At 40.8% G+C, this 21942-nt stretch overlaps 2 protein-coding genes and 1 pseudogene across 4 annotated transcripts in view; 1 reads left to right on the top strand and 2 right to left on the bottom strand.

Annotated features, from left to right (window-relative positions):
- The window catches only part of SCAMP1 (secretory carrier membrane protein 1), a 29288-nt gene extending 25299 nt beyond the window's left edge, over positions 1 to 3989 (top strand). The window contains exon 9 of the mRNA XM_031557259.1: positions 955 to 3989. Within this exon, the coding sequence (XP_031413119.1) occupies positions 955 to 1119 (165 nt within the window). The 3' untranslated portion in view covers positions 1120 to 3989. The remainder of the gene's footprint in view (positions 1 to 954) is intronic.
- A 905-nt stretch (positions 3990 to 4894) lies between these two features.
- On the bottom strand, positions 4895 to 9084 carry LOC104914959 (annotated as a pseudogene).
- Positions 5519 to 21942, bottom strand: part of LHFPL2 (LHFPL tetraspan subfamily member 2) — a 67408-nt gene continuing 50984 nt past the window's right edge. Inside the window, exons 1-3 of one of the 3 annotated variants that reach the window (XM_010725525.3) lie at positions 21802 to 21894; positions 20835 to 21619; positions 5519 to 9377 (exon numbers count right to left, since the gene is read on the bottom strand). In XM_010725525.3, coding sequence (XP_010723827.1) covers positions 9121 to 9377; positions 20835 to 21264 — 687 coding nt within the window. In that variant the 5' untranslated portion in view covers positions 21265 to 21619; positions 21802 to 21894 and the 3' untranslated portion in view covers positions 5519 to 9120. The other 2 variants (XM_010725526.3, XM_019610427.2) reach the window with 2 other exon arrangements.

The raw sequence follows: 21942 nt of genomic DNA, 5'->3' as shown, positions 1-21942 counted from the left end.
TTTTTTTTTTTTGTCTTTCTGCCACGTGCATCTGCATTCTTTCAGAAAGCCTGCAGACTCAGCATGCTCAGATGTGACATGGTATAGCTTCACAGATGAAAAATTGTCACATTTCTAACCTAGGAAAAAAGTTATAACATCAATTTATCTGCTGTGTGTAGATGGAAATGGCTTTATAATACTATTTAATAACTTTATCAAGTATTTAAAGACTTGAGTGAATAGGAATCTAAAATTGAGATCTGATTTTAATTCAAGTAAATAAAGTTTTCTCAGGATTTTATTTTTGTACTATAAGTAATGCTGTAATGCTGTATTGTTTGAAGAGTTTGTAAGCCATATGGTTATCATCTCTGCTTATTATGCAGACCTTTTAGGCATCATGCTAGCAGATGCATATCTACATTGCTAAGTTATTTTGAACTATACTCAGTAATAGTTTAGCTTAATAGATTCTTATAAGCATGTAAATTAGAGAAACTTTATTCTAAAGATTGATGTAGAAAAAAGCTTTTCAGATTGTTATTGCCACAGTGGCACTACTTCTTTGGCTTTGTTTTCAGCTTCTTCTTTTAACATGTACATTCACTTCCAATGTGTATGCTGAATTGTAGACAAATTGAGACATAAGTTTTTGCAAGCCATGTTCCTGTATAACGCTAAGGGTACAGCCTGTTTTGCATACTTAAATACATTGTTTTAGAAAGTGAGTATTACACAAGCTAGAGACCTTTTGAGAGACCCCTGTGAAAGTGTAAGTAACAGAAATCTGTGTAATCAAACTGTACAGCAGGGCAATCAAAACTTGTAGGACCTTGTGTAGTAGTAGTCTGACTCATTTCCAGATCCTTCTAAACATAAAGTGAGATTTCTCTACTACACAGCTGTCCTTTGCTATTATTCTACCAATGAAATGGAAAGTTCATAACTTTCCCTGCTTTCACACATTCCTAGGTTCATGGTCTCTACCGCACAACTGGTGCTAGTTTTGAGAAAGCACAGCAAGAGTTTGCAACAGGAGTGATGTCCAACAAAACTGTACAAACTGCTGCAGCCAACGCCGCATCGACAGCAGCAACCAGTGCAGCTCAGAATGCATTCAAGGGTAACCGAATGTAGAGGAAATGAAAGAAATTGTTGCGGTTCTCTTTGATTGTGCTTTATTTTCAGGTCATTTATTCTGTTTCCTAAAAGCCTAGAATAAAATTAACACAGCATGTTTGTCTTTTCTTCAGCTGTGCATGGGTAAAATGGGAAATGTTAGTTTTGTTCTATTATAAATTTATTTATTTTGAAACTAAATTCTTTGCCCTTCTTTTAAAAGTTTCTATCTATGATGTAAAGCCCTCTGTATTTTATGGGAGATAAATCATTTCAACAATTGGTCTCATAATGAACAATGGTATATAATGATCAAATAAATATATTAGGAATTTGATAAATTCTTCAAATTTTTTAGGATAAGTCTTTTGATATAAACCTGTGAGTTTGCATGAATGCTGTTGAGTTATCTGATCATACTTAAATTGTGTTTTGGTACAAAATTTACTTGCACCACTTTATAGCATTTGTTTGTGTCTATTTTCATGGAGTATTCTCTTCCTGTGAGAAATGACAATGATGCATAAACATTCTTTGTAACGGAATGTGTAATGCAGTGTACAAGTTAAGAAAATTAGCTGATGGTTACAATCACAGACATAAATGTTATATACTATGTTTTTTATTTCAGTATTTCTTTCTTGAGGTAATAATTTTGCTGGAAAAGAACAGATATTGATGTTTAGAACACTAGTTTCTTGTCTAGCTCTCCTCATTGACCTGCAGTGGTATTTTTGTTTTGGGGATTCTTAGATTTTTTTATTTTTTTTTAGTGTAGATTTGTGTTTAACAGTGGTACTGAATCTCTAGCCTTGTCAGTCACTCTGTTTACTGCTTGTCCAAAAATATAAATACACAGTATTTAATTTTCTTACAATAATATTGTCTAAGATCAATCTTTTTAAGCAATGGCATTACAGATACTTGAATGCATTTTAACATAACACAGCCATCTCTGTGATTTACGCTTGGAAGTAAGAGCTTCCTGTTTCAGACTGAAAAGTGAAAACTATTCATCTTTCACAAAGTCATTGAGCTGAAGGCCTAAAAGGTTGAACGGTTGCTGTGGAACAGAACAGTCAGTAATAGGCTGTACCATCATAATGTTCTAAAGTTTAATCAGGTCTCTTATTGTAAAGTGATGGATTTGTCCTTTGAAGGTTACTTAGAGTTCCTTGATTTGGCTCATGAGCATAATATTTGAGCATAATAAAGCTTTGTTTTAGAAAATGAAAGCAGAACGTCATCCCATGACCTGTAGTGTAATTTTATTGTGGCTGAAATTTTTTCAGCTCTTAATGTGAATCATTTTTAGCAAGATTGAGCCATAAGTTTCTGAGGCCCCTCCATGCTGACCGATTAAATCTTTCTCATACAGTGTATTTATAACAACATAAAGTTTCTATTTTTTAGTGCTATTAATTTAATTCCTTGATGAGTACTACCATTAGCTATAGTAATTAGTCTTCATTATACTGACTTCTTTAAATCCTTGAATTTGGATAAATGTAGCAGTTTCACCTACACAGAAGTTAAATAATAATAATATACTATCATCTAAATATTCTTTGCATCACAATGTTAAAAGCGATTTAAATGTTCTATCTAATAGGGGCTCTAAAATTTTACAGTAGTGAATAGGTTAGCATTGAACTTAAATTTGTGTAAGATGTTAAAAAAAGCTTTCCAGACAGGTCTTCATTTTCTGCTGAGATCGGGGATTACACTTCTAGCAGCTATACATCAAAGTTGTTCTTCTCAAAATCCTTTAAATTTGACTTGGCATATTATGTTTAGGAGCTGCAATATGGATTATTTTGAATATAAATTTAGGTAGTTATCTTGGATCTCCCTTGGATATGAATCCCAGGGACATAATCATTGCTTTAAGCTGAAGAATGCATAATAAAATTACCTGAATATAATGAGGAAAAGGTATAGATTTAGGTATAAAAACCTGAATTTGGCAGGCATATTTTGCCAAATGTTTAAATGTTCAATGAGAATGTTCAGTGTATGCTGGGTGTCGATTTGTAATGTCCCGGGCTGAATATATAGATCTAAACCTCATAAGCAAAATTTAAGAGGCAGTTACGTGAACTTTTAAACCAGAAATCTGGTTTGCAGTCCAAAAGGAAGGAAGAAGTTTGAGTTTACCTTTGGCAACAGAAGGCTGATGTTGGTTAAAATACTTTTACCCAAAAAAATGAGATTTTAGCCTCTTACTAATTACCAGACTATGGCACCCACTTGTCATTTTGTAGTATTGTGACAAATTGAGTACAGAGTATGAAGTTTAAACACTGGAATGTCAGTAGTCATTGATACGTAATATAGGAGTATTTATCATGGGGATGTTTGTATATTTTGTAAATTACTAACAATGCTCTGTCATCCTGGTGAATGTCATGATTCTCTACAAATACACTCCTTCTGTCCCTCTGTTGCATGTCTGAGCTGTTCAGAAGTTTTGTATATTTATTGTATTAACACGGTGTCACAGAATAAAAAGAAGAAACTTTTTTTCCGGGATTTTTGCTCTGTATAGTTTTGAACAAAATAGTTTTTTCTTTCAGAATTCAGGATGACATACAAGGCGGCTGATCTATGTAAAAATCTCACTTGCTTTTTCTAATTCTGTACATAAATGCTTTAATTATGCTGAAATGGGAAAGTTGCCCACTATTGAAATTATACATTAGGATAATCATAATAGCCAACTCAAATATTATAAGAAACATTCTCAAATACTTGCACAGCCTGCTTCCTTGTGCTATATAATTAGAGAGTTAAAATCTAAATATGTTTTGTCATTACTGAATGAAATTCTGTGGCTATCCAGTGAATCCTGAAACATTATTGAAAGTAAAATGAAGTTGCTGAAAACAGCATTGGTTTGGTACTGCTTGTTTTCCTAATTTCAATTGAGTTGACACGTGTCACTGCTGTGTCTTGGTCTTTTATTCATTGGGCACTGCCGGTCGTTTTTTTCCTATGATGTCACCTGTAACACCAACTCTTTTGTACTGAATGTATTTCTGGGTTTTATTTGAATGGGAAACAAAAAAAAATGAGCATATGTATACCACTGTGATGTCAACAGAGAGAACGGTGCTCAGACATACACCCAGGATTATTTTGGGAGAGGATAGCAGGTAAGAGACTTCGAAGATGCTGGCACATGTGTACATCATTAAGTAGTGAAGGTGTTCATCAGCTTGGCCTGTGTCTTTGTAGCTTAACGATCTCGGATGGCAGTGGCAGCGTTAGAGGAACTGGTTTTGAACTTCACTACACACACCTTACATAAGGGACTGTGTGTAGGCACACACCTACTTTGAAATCCACAGAGGTGTTTAAAGTAGTGATACACTGAGTGCCACCTGTCCCTGGATTTGTTTGGGCTCTAGATTTCCGAAAGTCAAGGAAAATGCTTCAGATCTTTCACCATGAGCTACTTCTTGGAAGCTTAGAAAGTGTCAGAAGCTTAATTAATTAATGTAATCAGACCTCAGCAACGATCAGAGAAAACAGACACCCTGACTCTTCCTTCAACTAGTAAAAGCCTTGCTTCTGGTTCTTCTATAGATTTGCTTAGAGAGCAACATACAACTCTTCATTGTTTGTCAAGTTGCAGGTGAAAAATACACACATTAAAGCAAGTGTAATTTAAAAGTCTGTGACTGAGCAGTTTTTGTTCTAAACTTTGTCTGTACCCCTCCCATTACCCACTTTCTCACGAGAAAGGAGCTGCAGTGCTTTAGTTGCAAAAGAAAAATCATGTCAGACATGCTTTTAATTAGAGAGTCTCTTTAATGCGACTGTACTGTATAATGCATAGGTACAATTTCAAATCACATACTTTTTGATCAGTAATTGTTAGTCAGAAAACTAAAACACTAACAAAATCACTGGGCTGGCTTTTTAAATGCTATTAAAGCTACAATTAAAGAAAACTTGCTCTGGCTAAACATACCTGATATGTTTGAATTAAGATAGTCATACTCCTGTTACAGTTCAGAAACATTTTAATTGAAATTTAGATTCAGAAAAATAACACATTAGGTACATATTTCGTGCTAATAAGTGTACATAGTGGTGACTCAAGAACAGATAAACAGTACCACAAATAAACCATGGCTCAATCTAATCTAGCTGGGTTGCCACAGCTTTTTTTTCTATAGAGTGTGGCTGTGCTGTGTGTGTTGCTGCCAGGCCCTGCTTTTGTTGGGCTCTGTCCTTTCCTTATCATAGGCAACACTGCCCATGGCTTTCAAGGGACACAAGTTTGATACTCTCATGTGGGATAACAATTCAAAACTGAAATGACTGGGCTGAAAAAATCTGAGAATCCAAAGAATTTGGAGTAAAATGGATAAAAAGTGATATAGACAAACAAGAAACAGCTCAGTAGCAATTTTTTTTTTTTTTTGCAATGCCACATTATAAATAAATCACACTGAGAAACCGTGCTGAGCCTTTTCAGCTTTCAGATTGTATACGCTAGAAATAGCTACAGCTTCACATTTCAACTGTCTGTATTATGTAGATTAAATCACCCTAGAAGAGATTTTTGTTAGATCTTTAACTACTGTTAATGATGTATTCATCTTCAGAATCCATAACTGTATTGCATTATTCTATGCTTAGTCTGTCCACACCACCAACACACACCAATTCTTCCCTGGGAAGTCCCTTTTCAAATATCCTGTTCAATAGCAAAAGCAACCAAAAAAAAAAAACAAAAGAAACAAAAAACAAAAAAACAACAAAAAAAAACAAAACCCACCAAAAGACATTCCTGTTATTGCACATCTCACACAAATTTGTGTATATATATATATTTAAATATGCTACAATTAAAAAAAGTCTATGGCACTTTACAGAATATAAGTTTACAAAGTTGATCAAACCACAGATGCTTGAAGAACTCTTCAATACCACAAAAACAAAGTTAAACTGAGCTAACTGGCACACAGGTTTTAAAGAATCCACAGCAAAGTCTTCTAGATCCTATGCAGTGCATGTACATTAAGAAGCAGTTACGCTCTGCAGCCCCCCTCATGAAATTAATTAAATTAGTTTTTATCTGATTTCTTTCTTTTTTTTTCTAAACATCTTTGAAAGCTGCTGTTCAGGTGACAGTCAGGAACAACTTCAAACAGCTGTCAGATTTAATAAAAGCACCCTACATCTGAAAACTTCATCCAGAAAAAAAGCGGCCATACATAACACCTTATCAATTGCCAGAAAAACAGAACCCTGAGAAAGGAAATTCTGATTATTGTTTTTCTGTATTTCTTCCCAGCCCGTCTTCCATCTGTCTGTGTGCTATGTGATGAACGTGGATATTCTTGCAAGTTAGTTGATTATGCCGTTGCAGAGCAGGTTGATAGCATATCAGCAACAAGCAGAAAAGCTGGCTCTTCTTGGTTACAAATGAAAACAAAAGCAAAACATGCCACTGAAAATACTTCCTTAGTATTAAAAACAAAACAAAACAGCCCAATATTAAAAATTTTAAGCATGTTTTAGATCATAGCAGTGTATACTGGGGTTGTTCACTGCTTACTTCTAAGCCTAAGCAGCGTGTGCCCTCCATACCATTTGGAAATACTGACTTTGGTTCTGGCTAATCAGGTGCTCAAGCCAAAGCAGCATTTACTTCAGTAACGTAGTTACAAGAAGTCTTGGCAGTGGCAACATTCACATCGGATTGCTACCCACTTAAGAAAAGTTAAAACTCCAAATCCAACTGATAAAACCTCGGAATTAATTAAATTTTTAAAATTAATTTTTAGCCAATTTATAGTTAGTCTTCTTCTTACCAGCCCTTCTCTTCCAATTATACTGTTGAGAAAAGCACAGCTGGGCTAATGCCCCAGCCTCCTCTGGTACGCACTCCAGTAGAGGGCTCAAGAGGAACACCAAGGGATCTTTTCTATCACACTGCAGCTGTGCTAAACAAGTAGCATGCATGTTCTTCAGAGTGTGTATGTGTGTATGTGTCCAGGAAAAAATAGGAAACCACAAGTGTGGTCAAGACATGCTGGCTGTGACTTTTTGTCCTCAAATACCACTTTGTTCCGAAAGTTTTTTTTTTAAAATAAATTTTGCTATATGCAGATAATTGGCATAAGTGGTTACACACCGTTTATAAATATTTTAAAGAAAAGTTAACTACCCGTTTTAAAATCTACACTGTGGTGGGCTAGAGAAACAGATGAATGCAAGAAGCTGCTAAATTAAAACAATCCCTTTTTAATATTGGCAGAAGTTGATCCCGGTTTTTGAACAGTGGCTCAGCCATCAGCTCCATATCCGTCCAGCACCTGGCTTGAACACGTGCTGTGTGCTGATGGGCACTGGCAGGGAGCTGAGTCTGCTTCCTCCACAGGTGGGCTGGGCTGAGGCATGGTCTGTGGGCCACAGCAGGCACTGAGGGGTGCTCCAGCACCAGTGCTCAGCCATGCTCAAGGCTAGCCACAGGCTTGTGCTAGTGGCTGCTTTTACAAGTCTTGTGAATCACCCAGAGAGGAGCAGTGTATTGAAATTAGTCTTCTATCTGTACAGTTACGATTGTTAATATCCATAAATAGCTAACAGCACACTTTGATAGACTGACCAGGCTCCAGTGATAGAAAGCAACGTGTGATGTGAAACATGCACCAAGAAATAAGAAGAGGAATTCAATTAAAGTTCATGAGAATTACTTCTCTGATGAATTCTTCCTAGTGCTTCTGTGCCACAGTTGCATCATTCCTTTTTTTTTTTTAAATACCTTTTAAATTTGTTTTTACAAGTAGTTCTAGTAAGTGATGGGACACCACAAGTAATGCAACCGACTGTTTTTAAGAAAGGAATGTCATTTGCGGCAAGGTCTGTTATTTCTGCTGATTTAGTTGGAAAAGGTTCCACGCTACATGTGGTTCAAAAAATTGGAAAAGGTCTTCACAGCCATTAAGAATTTGGCATGACTTCCAGAAAAATGTAAATTTCTTAAGGATGTAGCTGGTTCTGGGACATGAAACCGATCTGCAGACTAGGAATGAAGTTTCACAAAAGGCAAAAGGAAGAATAATACCATTGAAGCCCAGCATTTGATGAACACTTATACAAGAGGCTAAAGCCCAGCTCTAGCTGTTGGCATTCACAAAATAATGCCCAGCTGTGCTCTGGGGAATTATCATCTGCTTGGGATTTGGGGGATTTCAGATAAAGGCAGAGTTGCTGTTTCAACATACAGTAAAATGGTATTTCTAACAGTTGCATCAGATTCAAGTGAAAAACCAGTGTTAACAACAGCATCTCTACTGGGTCAGTGAAAACAAAATAATTAACCTGCTAGACAAGGGTCACACACCTTGTGTTGTAAAGTTTCAAGCAGGAGATGTGGTAGGTATTCAGCCTTAACTGTTGACAGATTTGTGTGAACTGCATCATGTCAGCTTTGATCTCTCCATCGCATACTTACTCTCTGAGAAGGCACTGTACTTTAAGGACGTTCAGTATGAAAAAGCACCTCAAAAATATGGTACCAAGTCAGGTGGTGGTGAAAGATTCACAGGTGAGGGGAGCCCTTGGAAAGAATGCCTAATTAAAATAGGTTGTGTTCTTGGTTGTGTTAAAGAAAAAAAAATGTGCTGGCTTTTATTATTTTAAATCCAATTTTTTTAAAGTGACCAAGGTTGGTAAGGCAATCCAATCAATCAGAATTTGTCAGCTATGTAATAATATCCCCATTATATATATGATTCCTCACATCCCCAATCTGATTAATATACTCCACAGTGTCCTGATAATATAATGAAACTAAAAAATCCCCAAGTGTTTACATTCTCCTTTCTTGGGATCTTTTCTGATCCTCACTGCCCAACAAGGAAGAAAGACCATTTCAGTAGTTCAGGGCTGAAATGCATGGGGCTCAATCACACAAACTGTGGAAACTGGTAAGTGGATCACCTCGAGTCCGTGGATAGCAAATTAATATCCAGGCACTGGTATTTTTTCCCATCGGAATTAAAGGAGGCAGATAAGGTTTTTTCCTTCCTCTATCTCTTCTTGCACTTTGTCACTGGATGTGGCGATTTCAGCTTGCGCCGAGAAGACTGCACAGATGAACGTCAGAATAGTGCCACCAATAGCCGTGTAGAAAGCCCAGCCCAAGGAGCAGTCTCCCAGTTTGTAAGCAGAAGCATAATGTCCACAATAGCTTATTGCTTTCTGGCATCCCCAACCTGCAGGGTAAAGTATCAAGCCTAAGATAAGGAAGAGGCCTGGAAATAAAAAAAGAAAGAAAAGACAGAAGTTTAATAACTCGTAAGTTTCACAGCGAATGAAACACATTCTAACAATTAGAATGGACACTGCTGACTTTGAGTGCCAGAACTGGGAACTGACAGCTCTGTCTCATCCATTCTTCATTTACTATTTGTTCCTTACTGTGTAGAGTTTTATCTCAACCAGGGGCTGTCCTGCAGTTTTTTAATTGTGAAAGGGTTATTTCATATGACCTTGTTCTTAATTTTATTCTCTGTATTCCTCCTGCACTTAACTGCTACATTTACAGAGTTTGCCAAATGTTCAGACATCTCATCTACTGTTTGTACTTAAACTTTTCAAATACTTACAATTGTTTGCATCTACTTAAAATTTGTATTTAGCTAGCCTTTATTCCACTCCGTCATTCATACATATATATTTCTTTCCCTCTGGATTTTCTGTTTTCTTAACCTGCAAAGAACAGTCTCATATAGAGCACTGCTTATTTGTCCACATTCGGACATAGTAGAAAAATCACTCAGCACATTCAAGAAGCTTCTTTTGCAATGAAGAGATTCTGGAGTCAGCCACAAACAAGCGGATGTAAAAACCCACTACCAGTGCGTAGGTAACACTGGCATCCTCTGAAGAAGGGACGCTGTTACTGATGGCTTTCTCTCTGCTGAGGACCAAAGTTATAGAAGCAGTGAAGAGTTTCACTGAGGAGATGAAAATATCATATTAGAGTCCCTATGCACGTCATGTGCCTTTGTACAAAGGTGAGAGATTTAATCAAAATGCCTATAGTGCTAAAAGCTATAATGCTGTCATATAACCTCTCCTAAAAATCACAATTAGTTAAAAACATAACATCTCCATCCAGCAAGGTGCGTAGATACTTGTCAAGACAGCTCAGAGGCATCTGTATTAGTTTTCTATTATTTTCTTTAAAATTTTACTTAGAAGAGCAGGAGGAGTTATACAAAACAGGTTTTGCTTAAAGGCAACTCATTTATCCAGAAAGTGAACACAGCCTTCCACATCCTGTAAGTTCTACCCAATTTATTTCTCCTGTCCTAAATAAAGCCCTTTATTTAGCCAGGCATGCTGAAGAAGACAGCTGATAACAGTATTATTCTTGAAGCTGGCTGAAAGTTTATTTATGGAACCAGTTCATTCATAAATTTAATTTCAAAATTTTTATTAGGATATCGAATAGAAAAGTCTTATGTTATTCTCTCTACTACATATATTGCCAAGATCGCCTGTTAAGATTTGTTCCCATCTTCAATTCAGTTACAACAGTCTATTCTGCAGTGCACCAGATTTCCTTACCAGCTGTCTGACATCTATAAATGCCAGGTATTTCACAGAAGATTGTCCTTCCTCCAGCATTTTACTAATGGTAACACCACGGGCATGAATGGACTAAATGCCATAATTTAGGGCAGCAAAATCCACTAGTGAAAGATGTCTGTTCTGTCTGAGAGGACTTAGTCACTGTTTACATTTAAGAAGCAATGACAAATTTTGTGCAATGATTCCAGCGCAACTGGCCAAACTACATTAAGCATAAAGTACTGCTTTATCTTGGACAGACCTGGATAAGCTGTGCTTTCATCCTGCTGAGCCCAGCAGCCAGTTTCAGACTAAACACCAGCAGTTCCTCTCCTCTATTCATCACTATCTTCCTGTACAGTATTAACCAGCAGGACTAAACATTGCACTTCTCTAACTGTACATGAGTATGTTCCAGCTGCCATTTTTTTATAACAATCACAAGCCTTTGGTAGTTAAAAATCGTCAGCCCTGAATTAAGAAACTAGGCACGAAATGCCAAAGTAGCTGCTGCTGCCAAGTTAGTTTTTAAAGCCTACCACCCTATCAGTAACAAACCCGGAGGTCTGTGTTTCACTCCAGATGGCTTAGGCACAAGCAGGTCTAAGAAGTCACATCCATCTCTTTTAGCCAAAGCCAGAGTACTAAGCTACTCCTGAAAACTACTGTTGCATGGCATGGACCACCAAGCTGAAAAGCCATTTAGCCACCTCTAAAAGACTGCAGCACCTCTACATATTCATCTCTATTCATTCTCTGCTGAATTAAGACTTTTTTTACCTTTTTTTTTTTTCCCCTGAAGAGTAAAGAAAATTCCTGGAGAAATGCTGAATGCAGCCCACAGCTGGATAACTTACAGCTATTTCCTCAACTAAGAAGATGATTTGGAAAAAACTCCAAAACTAAGAGCCATGACCATGGACAGGTTCTCTTTCCCCCCTCTGACCCTTGTACTACCATAATACAAGAAAAAAAATAACGTCTTCACCACTGAGCCTACTTTCTATTCCATCCCAGTGCAGACTCAAGGCTTCTCAGAACATACCTTCTATCTCTATTGCTAATGTTTACCGTCATTCCTAATTTCAGTAGTATCTGGTTCCTACTTGTTAGGAAAGGTTAACAAAGATTGCCTAATTAAGTCAATTCAACACACACACAAGCAGAAATGGCACTCCTTGGGTTTCACGCTAACTAGCTTAACTGGAGAAGCGCACAGTCATCTTGTGCTCAGCCCTAACCTGAGTTAGGGTGATGGAGCTGTGCAGACTTCAGATACGGCTCTTTCCATAGGGATCTCAAGTAAAAAGGTCAAGACTGCCTGCTGCTTCCAAGTCACTACAGAAGAGATGATCACATGCTGCAGTGATTCCTGCTGCTTCAACAAAATGGATGGAAGATCTTCATTATCCAACAGCAGAGAAAACCATGGGCTACAGCAGAAGTCAGCAACCAGCAGCACTTACCTGTCCAACTAGCTCTAACCAGAGGCATCTTCCAGAGACCACAAGAAAAGAACCGCTGTGCTCCTGGGAACACAGATGCAGAGGGAGGGAAGAGAGACCCATGTGGAAAGAACAAGCTCAGATATATCTGATACTAAGGTCAGATGAGGCTGCGATACTCCTTGGAAGGTCTACTTTTAAACAGGTGAAATGGTTAAATGTAATATGAATAGCTCAGCAGTTCTCAGTGTTCTCTCACCTTTAACCTAAGGATTGCTGCTCAACCATTTTAAGAAACGCAAAAAAGCCAGAGGCATGTTTCTGTGGCTAATGCCGTAGCCTTGATCTATGTCTCAAAGACACGCAAGTAGCTGCAGCTGAGCAAAAAACAATTACAGGATAGGATCTGGCCAAACTGGTAGACTTTAAGCACTAAATTTTCATACTAGTGTCCACAGGGCAGAGCCTGGCTGAGCCCCTCGCGTCTCTTTATTTATTTGCCTGTGTCTCCCTTTCTGCAGCTGCTCTCAGTCCCTGGGGTTTCACCTGCCCGCATCTCTCTCATTTTTGTTATTTATTTGCATTACTGCAGCGCTTGGCAGCCCTGCTCATAGTTTCTGTCAATAGCTGGCAAACTCTTCTTACATAACAAATAACACAAAGAACGAGTGAGTTAATCCCGAGCAGCGCACTGGCAATAGTGTTGCATCGTGGTTCTAGTGGGTAGCAACCATGCTCACATCAAGGTGTTGGAACTAGATGATCTTGAAGGTCCATTACAAACCAAGCCATTCTGTGATTCTAGGATTCATAGCCAGACTGCAACAAGACAGGGGACAGAGGAAATGAAGATCAACTGGTTTTCAGTTGCTTATGACAGCACAAAACATGTTTTCGTTTTTGAAGCATCCAGGGACAGATGGCAGAGGAGGGCACTGGATAGGAGCTCGGCAAGAAGCTTCTCATCAGTGAGCACGGGGCTGTCACAGGAGACATGGGCACACCCTCAGCGTTCATTTATATCCACAGTGCCCAGGGACACGGGAGCAATTCCTAGCACAGTACTCATCTACGTGTAAGAAGCTGTTCTTCTCTGGATTGATTAACTATTAGAGTCTCAGCGTTCTTGAATTTGACTCAGTTACTCTTATGCTTGACACACTAAATATTACCTGTGTATTTAATCTTCATCATGCAGCTTTCTAAGGCATGTAACACTGTAAGTTAAAATTAAAGCACTTAGGCTTCTGTTAGTCATAGAAGTACAAAGCTCACTGTGTGTTGTGTAACTTTATGTCAGCACAATCTAATGAAGCAACAATTATCTCCTGTCGACAGTTTGTCTTAAGATGGATCTGGCAGGAGGACAGTAAATTATAACGATAATGATTTCCTTTTCTTAATAAATCATTTTTTGCTTTTGTCCCAGTGTATTTGAACAGAAGCCAATTGTCAAGAGGAAAATCACAGAACAAAAGTCTGGTGCTTTAGCTGAAGAAAACTGTTCTGCAAATAATCCTCTCAGTTCCTCTCTCCAACGTATAGTAAATGAGTTTTAATTCACAGCCAATCCACCTGTTAATCATGTTGTTTGTTCCCCATGCCAGGAGAGCAAATTAATTTTGAAAGCATGACATGAGACTGTTTTCCACTGTGCTTCTCTACAGCCTTGCAGAGCTCAAGTTTGCTCTGTTGAAGATCTAACCTCCTCCCTCTTTGCACAGCTGCACTGCTATGGATGCACCATTAGTTGCATTTTTCTTCTGTTAGCTGTTGCTTGTAGCATGTTTTTTCTTAGGATTCCTTAAAACAGAGGTCTCAAAGTAGGCTCAGTAATGCAGTCAGATGCTTATGAACAACACAGGAAAACTATTCAAATAACCCTTGGATCCAGACAACTCATTTCATAAAGCTCTGGTATAACTGTCAGCAGAGAACATTTTCACATGTTTCACTGAAGGGAATTTGCTCCCATAACATTTTATCAATCCCAAATTATGTGCTTTCAGAAGAAAGCCTTAAGAAATAAAAAATGTAGACTAAACTTAATTAGGATTATTATCCCGATCCTGATTACAGCTTGCACATCCCATTAAGCACTAGCTCTCAAATGTTTACTCTAAAGCCAAACTTCTCAGAAATATCAGTATGAACATAGCAGATGAGAGGAAAAGTTTCTGAAGACAGCCCAGTAATTACCTTTTTTTAAGAAAACCTTTTTCCACTTGCACCCCCCAGACTTTCCCTTCTGGGGGCTTGGAACTGCTACAAGCAAGTGTTCCCCGTTTTTCATGCTCTATAGCAGTGTTGCTAAGCTAACATCACAGAAAAACAACAGATCAGTCTGCCACTGTGGGCATCTGCATGTCACATCACATGTTGGTCAGCAGGGTCAGAGCTGAGTAAAAGCCTTCTCATTCCATCCTTGGAAAAAACCCTCCAGAAAGGGGCTGTGCAGACGCCTGTTTAGATAAGTGCATGCCATTTAGTTTTGACAGTCTCCTGTGCAGCTGCTGCTGTGCCATATTAAATAACAGCATATACTAACAAAGCCAATTTCCATTGCAAATCTTGAAACTATCTTCTCATTTCCTAGCAAAATAGAAAAATAGCAAAAAAAAAACCAAAAACCAAAAACAAAAACAAAAACAAACAAACAAAAAAACCCAACATCCCAAAAAAACAAACCAAACCAAATCAACTCTTTTAAAAGGTTGCTGAAGATAAAGGGAATTAAGCAGCTGTGACCCATGAGGTGGCAATGCAATAGGCTCCCGCAGAGCAGCACAACCCAGGAACAGCACTGCAGCAGACAGGAGTGAAAGTGGGAAGATGAGCCTTGCTCCACTCATGCGGTCACCCCCTGGTGGTGAAAAGCAGCAACGTTGCTTTTCTCGCCTTCTGCACAGCCACAGGAAACAAGCGCTCAGGACCAAGGGCGCACAATAGCTTGGCACAACAACCCCGCCTTTGTTACTCACGAGCATATTAGCAAATGTGTCAGTGTGCTAAATGAATACCTGAACAATGTCATGCTTGAAATATGCACACAAATGCATTTCACCAGCTTAAGCTGAGGAAGCTTTTACATACATGTACAACTGTAGCGACAGCCACTGCACACAGTGGCCATGGTGGACAGCCTCCACACTGAACAATCGCAGTTCCCTCAGCCACTCCTCATAAGACTGGCCAGCCCCAGCCAGTCACAGAGTTCCATGTCAGGCAGAGGGGGTGGGAATTCCCCACAGAGGCTGGAACAGAACCACTGCGGTGCAGCAGGCCAGATACCACAGCGTAGCCCAGGCTTGTGGCCTTCCCACATCTTGCCCGCGGCCTTTCACGTTGCATGGCCTCCAACAGCCCTGGCAGCATTCAGTTGAGTGCAGCAGTACATGCACAGCATGCAAAGGGAGAATCTGTGAGCGTAAGAGCCTTGAGGATGGCCCATCTGGAAAGCAAAACAGAAGAATTTGTGATTTCAAGATCTACCTTGATACTGCAGTTGGCATGGGTTCACATACACGAGGGGATCTGGGATCTTGCTCACAGTCCAATTCATTAAACCAATCAAAGATGCATGTTCATAACCAATCAATGTTTCTGACGTCATTATTGATTTTATACATTACTAGGGTGTAAAATAGGGCTAAAAATATCTGGTGGAGGATGTGCATGACGGGAGGTACAGGCGAAAACTATGGATGAGAAGCTATTATCACTATTATATATGTTTTGCTACCCACAGAAAGAGCCAAAAAGAAGCCAGCTTATAAGGCCTCGATGTGGGTTGCTTTGGCAGAATGACAGCATATGGGCGATTCTTGCATGGCGTTTAGGGTTTCTTGGGTTTAGGTTTATTTATTGTGTAATCCTCTGCTCGGTCTTCTCTTTAATGAAGCGTGAGCATACAGACTCCTCTCTTCAGGAGTGGAGGGGGTAGGCTGCATCCCATCAGACTTCACAGAATCACAGAATATCCTGCGCTGTGCCAACCCTACCCATCACACCAATTTGCAGGCCCTGACCACCCTGTAAGGCTACGGCACCTTTCTTTGAAGCAGGCCCTGTTGGTGTTCTCACACACATGCAAGCCCTGCCCAGCTCTGTGCTCAGAGCACCACAGCAGGAGCCAGGCACACTGCTGCGCTTTCTGTGGGGCTGCTGCGTGGCTGCCAGGGTTTGCCTCAAAAGCCAGCGAGGTAGAGGGCGTTTTTAATCTGAGACGGCCTGATGGCAGGCTTGAAGCAGCTAAATGAGTAACCACAATGCAACAGTTGAATTTGGGAGGTTTGTTAGTTTGGAAAGAAAATACCAGATGATGTCAAATTGTCCATCAGCAAAAGAAGCACGGGAAAAGACCCAGCACGTTTCAGTGCTTGCTTTAACTGTTTTCAGTGCTGTCCAATGGGCTGTTGCCAGTGCCCTCCAAAACATGAATCGGTTGTGCAGAATCAGCAGAAAGGGAAAGAAAAACACCTCGTGACCAGGGCTCTGCAAAGGAGCCGAAGCAACAAGCTGCCTTGGCTGAAACAATGAGGTAAAAGGGCCCTGGGACGTTTTCTCATTCCATTACATTTCCTCAGTGCTGATCCTGCAGTGCAAGCCGACCGTCCCCACCCCTCTCTGCCTGCTGAGACTGAGCTGAATTCTTCTTTTTTCTTGTGTTTGAGTAAAAGCACAGACTCTGCACCTAGATATTCTCCTACAGAGTTCGCAGTTCTATGGAAAAGCAGTGTCAGTCTTGGCTCGAAGTCTGAAAGCAAAAATCCATCCTGCAGGAGAGGCAGCCAGTCCTGTTCTGCTGGACAGCAGGGAATGCAGACATCCCCAGCATCTCAGCATCGGTACAAGTACTGCACTGCCACACACACATGCTGCAGGAAAGCATTTCTCAGAGTGCACAAGGTTCTCACACTCAACACCATTTGATGGAAGGTTCATGCTTGCTTGCTAAGAACATCAACTGCTAATTTTTGTTAGTGAGAACCTCAGCACTGACAATCTGCTGAGTGTCTGCTGATCCCTGTGACCATCGTGGTAGCACAGGAGGTAAGCTGACTTCCAAGTCTAACTGAACACTAAAAGCTTCACTTTATTTCTTTAACTGTCCTTTAACTACTTCTTAATACTGTCCCTCAGGCTCAATAGCAGTTCAGCACTGGAACTCATTTTCCTTCCCTGGCATAATTCCTCTTGCTCCAAACCAGCAGTCCCCTTAGCTTGAACTTTCAGCAACCATGTGTGTATTGGATGTCGTGCTGGCAGCTGGCCATATAGGTTACAGGAAGCACTATACCACAGAAGCAGGAGCAGTTCAGACCATCAGGATTTCCATTAGAAATCCCCCCCCACCCCTTTTTCTTTCTCCCCACCCCAAGAATTCAGATTTCTGGCATCAGAAAAGAAAAATTCTAAGATGAATCCAAGAGGAAATATGCTTTTGAAAAATGCATGCTCTGCATTTTAGAAAGACAAACAAGAAGTTCCCTTGCCATTGAAGGCTGAACTGCTCTGGCTTCACTTTCCTCCTGCTCAGGCTCCCAGCCAAGCAGCAGCCTCAGTCACCTGCAGGCAGCAGCATGAGTGTGCGTGGTGCTTCCCCTGAGCGCCAGCTTGGCCTCTTTGACAGAGCAATGCTTCTTAACAACATGCACAAATGCCGAAAGTGCTCCACAGCTACAAGTCATCCTGGCCCTCTTCTAGCCTCTGTACTTCAAATGTTTCATCAACTGTAAAAACAGAATACTTTCCCAAAAAAGATGTTCAAAAAGTCTGCCTGAACTTCTTGCTACTGGGTAGTAATTATCTATTTAATTACATAGCTCCTTTCTTTGCACTGTCTACTGCAGGGAAAATATTCTTTTCCAGATGAAACAATCTGCGAACAATTCTAAAACCAGGACAACTGATTACTACTTCTACAAGTCCAGAGTGAAAGACACTGAAGCCTGACAGCAAGCGGAAAAATGTCATGTCCTATTACAACAAATTATAAGATTTCAAGCAGAAGCTGTATAGTTTTTTATTTCTAATTTTCTGCAATGAAAACAACAGCAAAAGCTCTGTGGACCAGATAACTGCATGGCTCCTACCCAGTATCTAAATGAGGGCTTGTTAAAGGACCATACAAAAAGATGTGGCTTTGTGTCAGTTATTTCATTGCAGGCCTCACCCAGGTCACAATCACTGTTGCTAAACAGAAAAGATATATCCGGTGTCTGTTATTGTCTTTTCATGATGAATTCCAGGAATAAACTAACTTGCTGTATGTTTTTAATTATATCAAATCTCCACAGCAAAGATATAGAGATTTTAAATGAGATTAAGTCTGTGAGATCCTGAGTTCCTGCAGATTACTCTGTGTGGGAGCATCTCATCCTTGAAAATGAATGTTTGACATGCTTAAAAATATTGGGCTGATATATGCCAATAAACAAAATGATTTTGTGCATTCTTTTTCCTAAAAAACAGTAATAGTTCACATTTGAAAGAACGATCTTAAGCTGAAGACAGTCATGCTGATCTGTGTCAAGCTGTTCTCTGGCCAGGGCATTAGTTCACATATCATAATCCTCACACCATTAACCATGCCAACAATTGTCCTGCTAGAAACATGTGTAAGTGTTTTTCAAAATTCAGGAACTGAGAAAGTTGAAATTAACAGCTGTGATAAGTCATATGGAAAATACTTTCAACTAAGTAAGCAGATGCTGTAATGCTACTGGCACAAGAGTAGCAGTGGACCCAAAAAAATTAATCTTGAGAAAATGAGTTGCTAGCCACAAGGCGCCTGGCTGCAAATATCAGCAGTGGTATTTCTCATAGCAACAGCTTCAGCAACGTGACCTTTCAATTACCCAGTTTCATGCTGTCATTTATCTAAACCGTACAAAGGGAAGCGCTTCTTTTCTCAATACAAATTAAAAAAAAAGGACTTAGCTATCTCTTCACATAACAAATGCTTGGTCTACCATATTGTTCAATATCTTCCTTTACCCACACAGCTGGTTTGGTATTAAAACCTAGAACTGTCATATCTGCTCATAAATGGATGTTTTACAGAACAGTTTGCTAAGATACAAGAATCTACTTCCTGCCTACTCTGATGTTAGACTATATCCATCCTGAGATGGCACTGGAACCAGAAGCATGGTTATCTTTTCAACAGACATGAGTCTGATGCGCCAAACATCTACTTACGCTGCCAACCTGTCTTTCACACAAACATAACTTTAAATGTAATCTCTAAAAAAACAGGTTTCGTGGATTATTTCTGAAGTGCAGGGTAAGAAAGCAAGGAGCAACCTTCCACTAGCTCTAATTTGCATTGCAGAGCTGCTTATCTGTCATGCTGGTGCTGATAGTTCTGTGAACCAGGAAGGACAGCTGCAAAACATTTTTTATTTGAAGGATATTCATCTGCTCCCATAATCTGAACAGAAACATCCTGAGCCAATGCAGGGATCTAATTCTGATGCAAACGCACAAGCCTTATTGTGAATGCAACAAAATAACCCATGTGCTTTTATACTGTTTTACAGTGCTTTAATAGCCAGTGTCGACCATGTCCCCAGCTGTGACCTCTGTGATCAGAGGAAGGTGAGCACAGCCCTCATTCAAGTCAGGGAGCACTCAGGACTCCAGTCAAGGCGCAGCCAGCAACAGGGCCACCACTGTCCTGGCAAGGAGCGGTCAAGATGGGCTCCTCCTTCCAGCAAACAAGTCCCAGCTTCTCATTTCTGGTATAACCACATCACTGTATAAATTGAAAACATCTGGTTAAGAGCACCACAGAGATGGAAGGCAGAGGAAGCCTGTGACACTGCCGCCTCCCTCACCAGTCCCTGAGGGCAGCTGGTTGTGGCAGGACCACTCTTCTCCTTTGGACCACCCCATGCACACACTGCAAAGCACAGAACTGGCACACAGAACCAGTCCTAGTGACCGCAGAAAGCCACACGCTGCTCTGCCTAGGGCTTTCCAGCTTCGGTCTGCATTGCAGTTCCTTAATCCCTGCAAACCTACGTTATAAACAGTAACAGGACATATCTAGAGTGGATTCGTCATTTCAGGCAAAGTACAATCAGATCACAAAAAGATAAGCTTGCAGGGCTCTATGACTGCAGCTGGACAACGCAATGGGCTGGCCAAGGAGAGAGTTTACTGTCAGGTATGACTTGTCAAGCACACGCCCTTGAAGAAGGTAGCTTAGCATGAAACCTGGTAAGCAGAGTGTACAGCCGCAGGCCCTGTCCTGGGGTGTTTGCTCTCACTTCTGCCATGGGGCACCTGAACTGCCCTGCGCCTATGGAAAAGTCACCGAAGAAGTGAGAGGGAGATGAACTGCCTTAGCCTGAGGATTGACTTTGCTCTCTGCTGGTAACAAAGGAGATAAGTTTTTGTTACAGAAAGAAATTCACACAGAGAAAAAGCACTGAACAGCAAACAAAAGAAACATTGGTCAGTTCATTTTGGCACACTACATACTGCAATCCTACTGCCAATGTCAATGTATTACATGCTGTGTAGCTATAAATTTCAGCTGTGTTTGAATAAACACCAGCATATAGAATCACTCTGGGTCTGTCTAATGTGATCTCCTTGTAGACACTACAGAATTGCTGTGTTTCTCTAGTTGAACAGCACAAAAGTTAGCATTTTTAGTTGCTCTCAGAGCTCACGTACCTGCAATCCCTTGTAGCAGCCCACAGACATTAAAAATACTTTTCTTCATGATACTCTGCACACACATAGTAAAGACAGACACAAACGCCACAGCGCAGAGGATCAGGATTCCCACAGCTAGGAAAATAGCGGTCGCCTGCCAGAACCCACTGGCAATCTCACTGAAGTTTTCAGCATAAGGGCCACAAAGCGTATCTCGCCTGGAGAGCTGCATGTGAGAGATCCTTGTGCAGCGCCCATAGATGCCCAGGGTCGGGCGGTAGGGTTCCTGCGGCCCTCCCGTTCTGTTGTCCATGTCATCGGTGCTGACCGGTTTGGCTTTGCCAATCAGCCAGTCCGCGCTCATGAAAGCGATGAGCTCCGCAAAAGCCACGACGATGCTCAGGAGAGTCCATAGCATTGACCGACACGTTACAATGACATGACACATATTGGTGTCCACTGCTTGCAAACAGTGCAGCTGGTAGTCTTAAATCCGGGCACGAGGGGGAAAAAAGTTAAGTAACAGCAGAGAAGAAGGACCACGAGTAAATCACTGCTGCAGCTCCGCTTGCTCTTTCAGCTCTCACAGCAGCCAAGTCAAAACTCCTCAGGAGAAAAAGTGAACCGCTACAAGTTTTGCAAGCAGTACAGTCATTCGTCCTCTCCACTCAGTTCCTCCTTTTTTCTCGCGGGGATGCTGAGCTCCAAAGCGCGCTTTTCCCTCTTACTGCTCATACTGGCACATGACGCTCCGAGCCGGCGGGGAAGGCTGTGGGGACTGCCCACTGCTCGACATCGCGCACCTACGGAAGAGAGAAATGACATCAGCAGCAGAAAAAGCCCTCGCGCCTCCGCCTCTGCACAACCCAGCGAGCTGAAACCCTGCCCGCATCCACATCCACACGCCGAAGCTTTCCGTGCGCGCTTGGAAGCCGCTCGCCTCGTCCCGAGGGAGCGACCTGTCCGGCCGCCCGGCGGCACTCACTCATCCGCTGCGTCCGTGCCGCACGGCCGTGCGTCGAGCGCGCTGCCACTGAGGTCTTGGTCGCGGCCCGGTCCCACCCACTCCTCAAGCACGCCCACATCATCTTCCCCTGCTTGAAATCACCACGGCTGCAGGCGGCGG

This window comes from Meleagris gallopavo, chromosome Z (assembly GCF_000146605.3).
Source record: "Meleagris gallopavo isolate NT-WF06-2002-E0010 breed Aviagen turkey brand Nicholas breeding stock chromosome Z, Turkey_5.1, whole genome shotgun sequence".
NCBI classification, from domain to species: Eukaryota; Metazoa; Chordata; class Aves; order Galliformes; family Phasianidae; genus Meleagris; species Meleagris gallopavo.
Note: the sequence above shows the minus strand (reverse complement) of the source record. Positions and strands in the feature narration are given on the sequence as shown.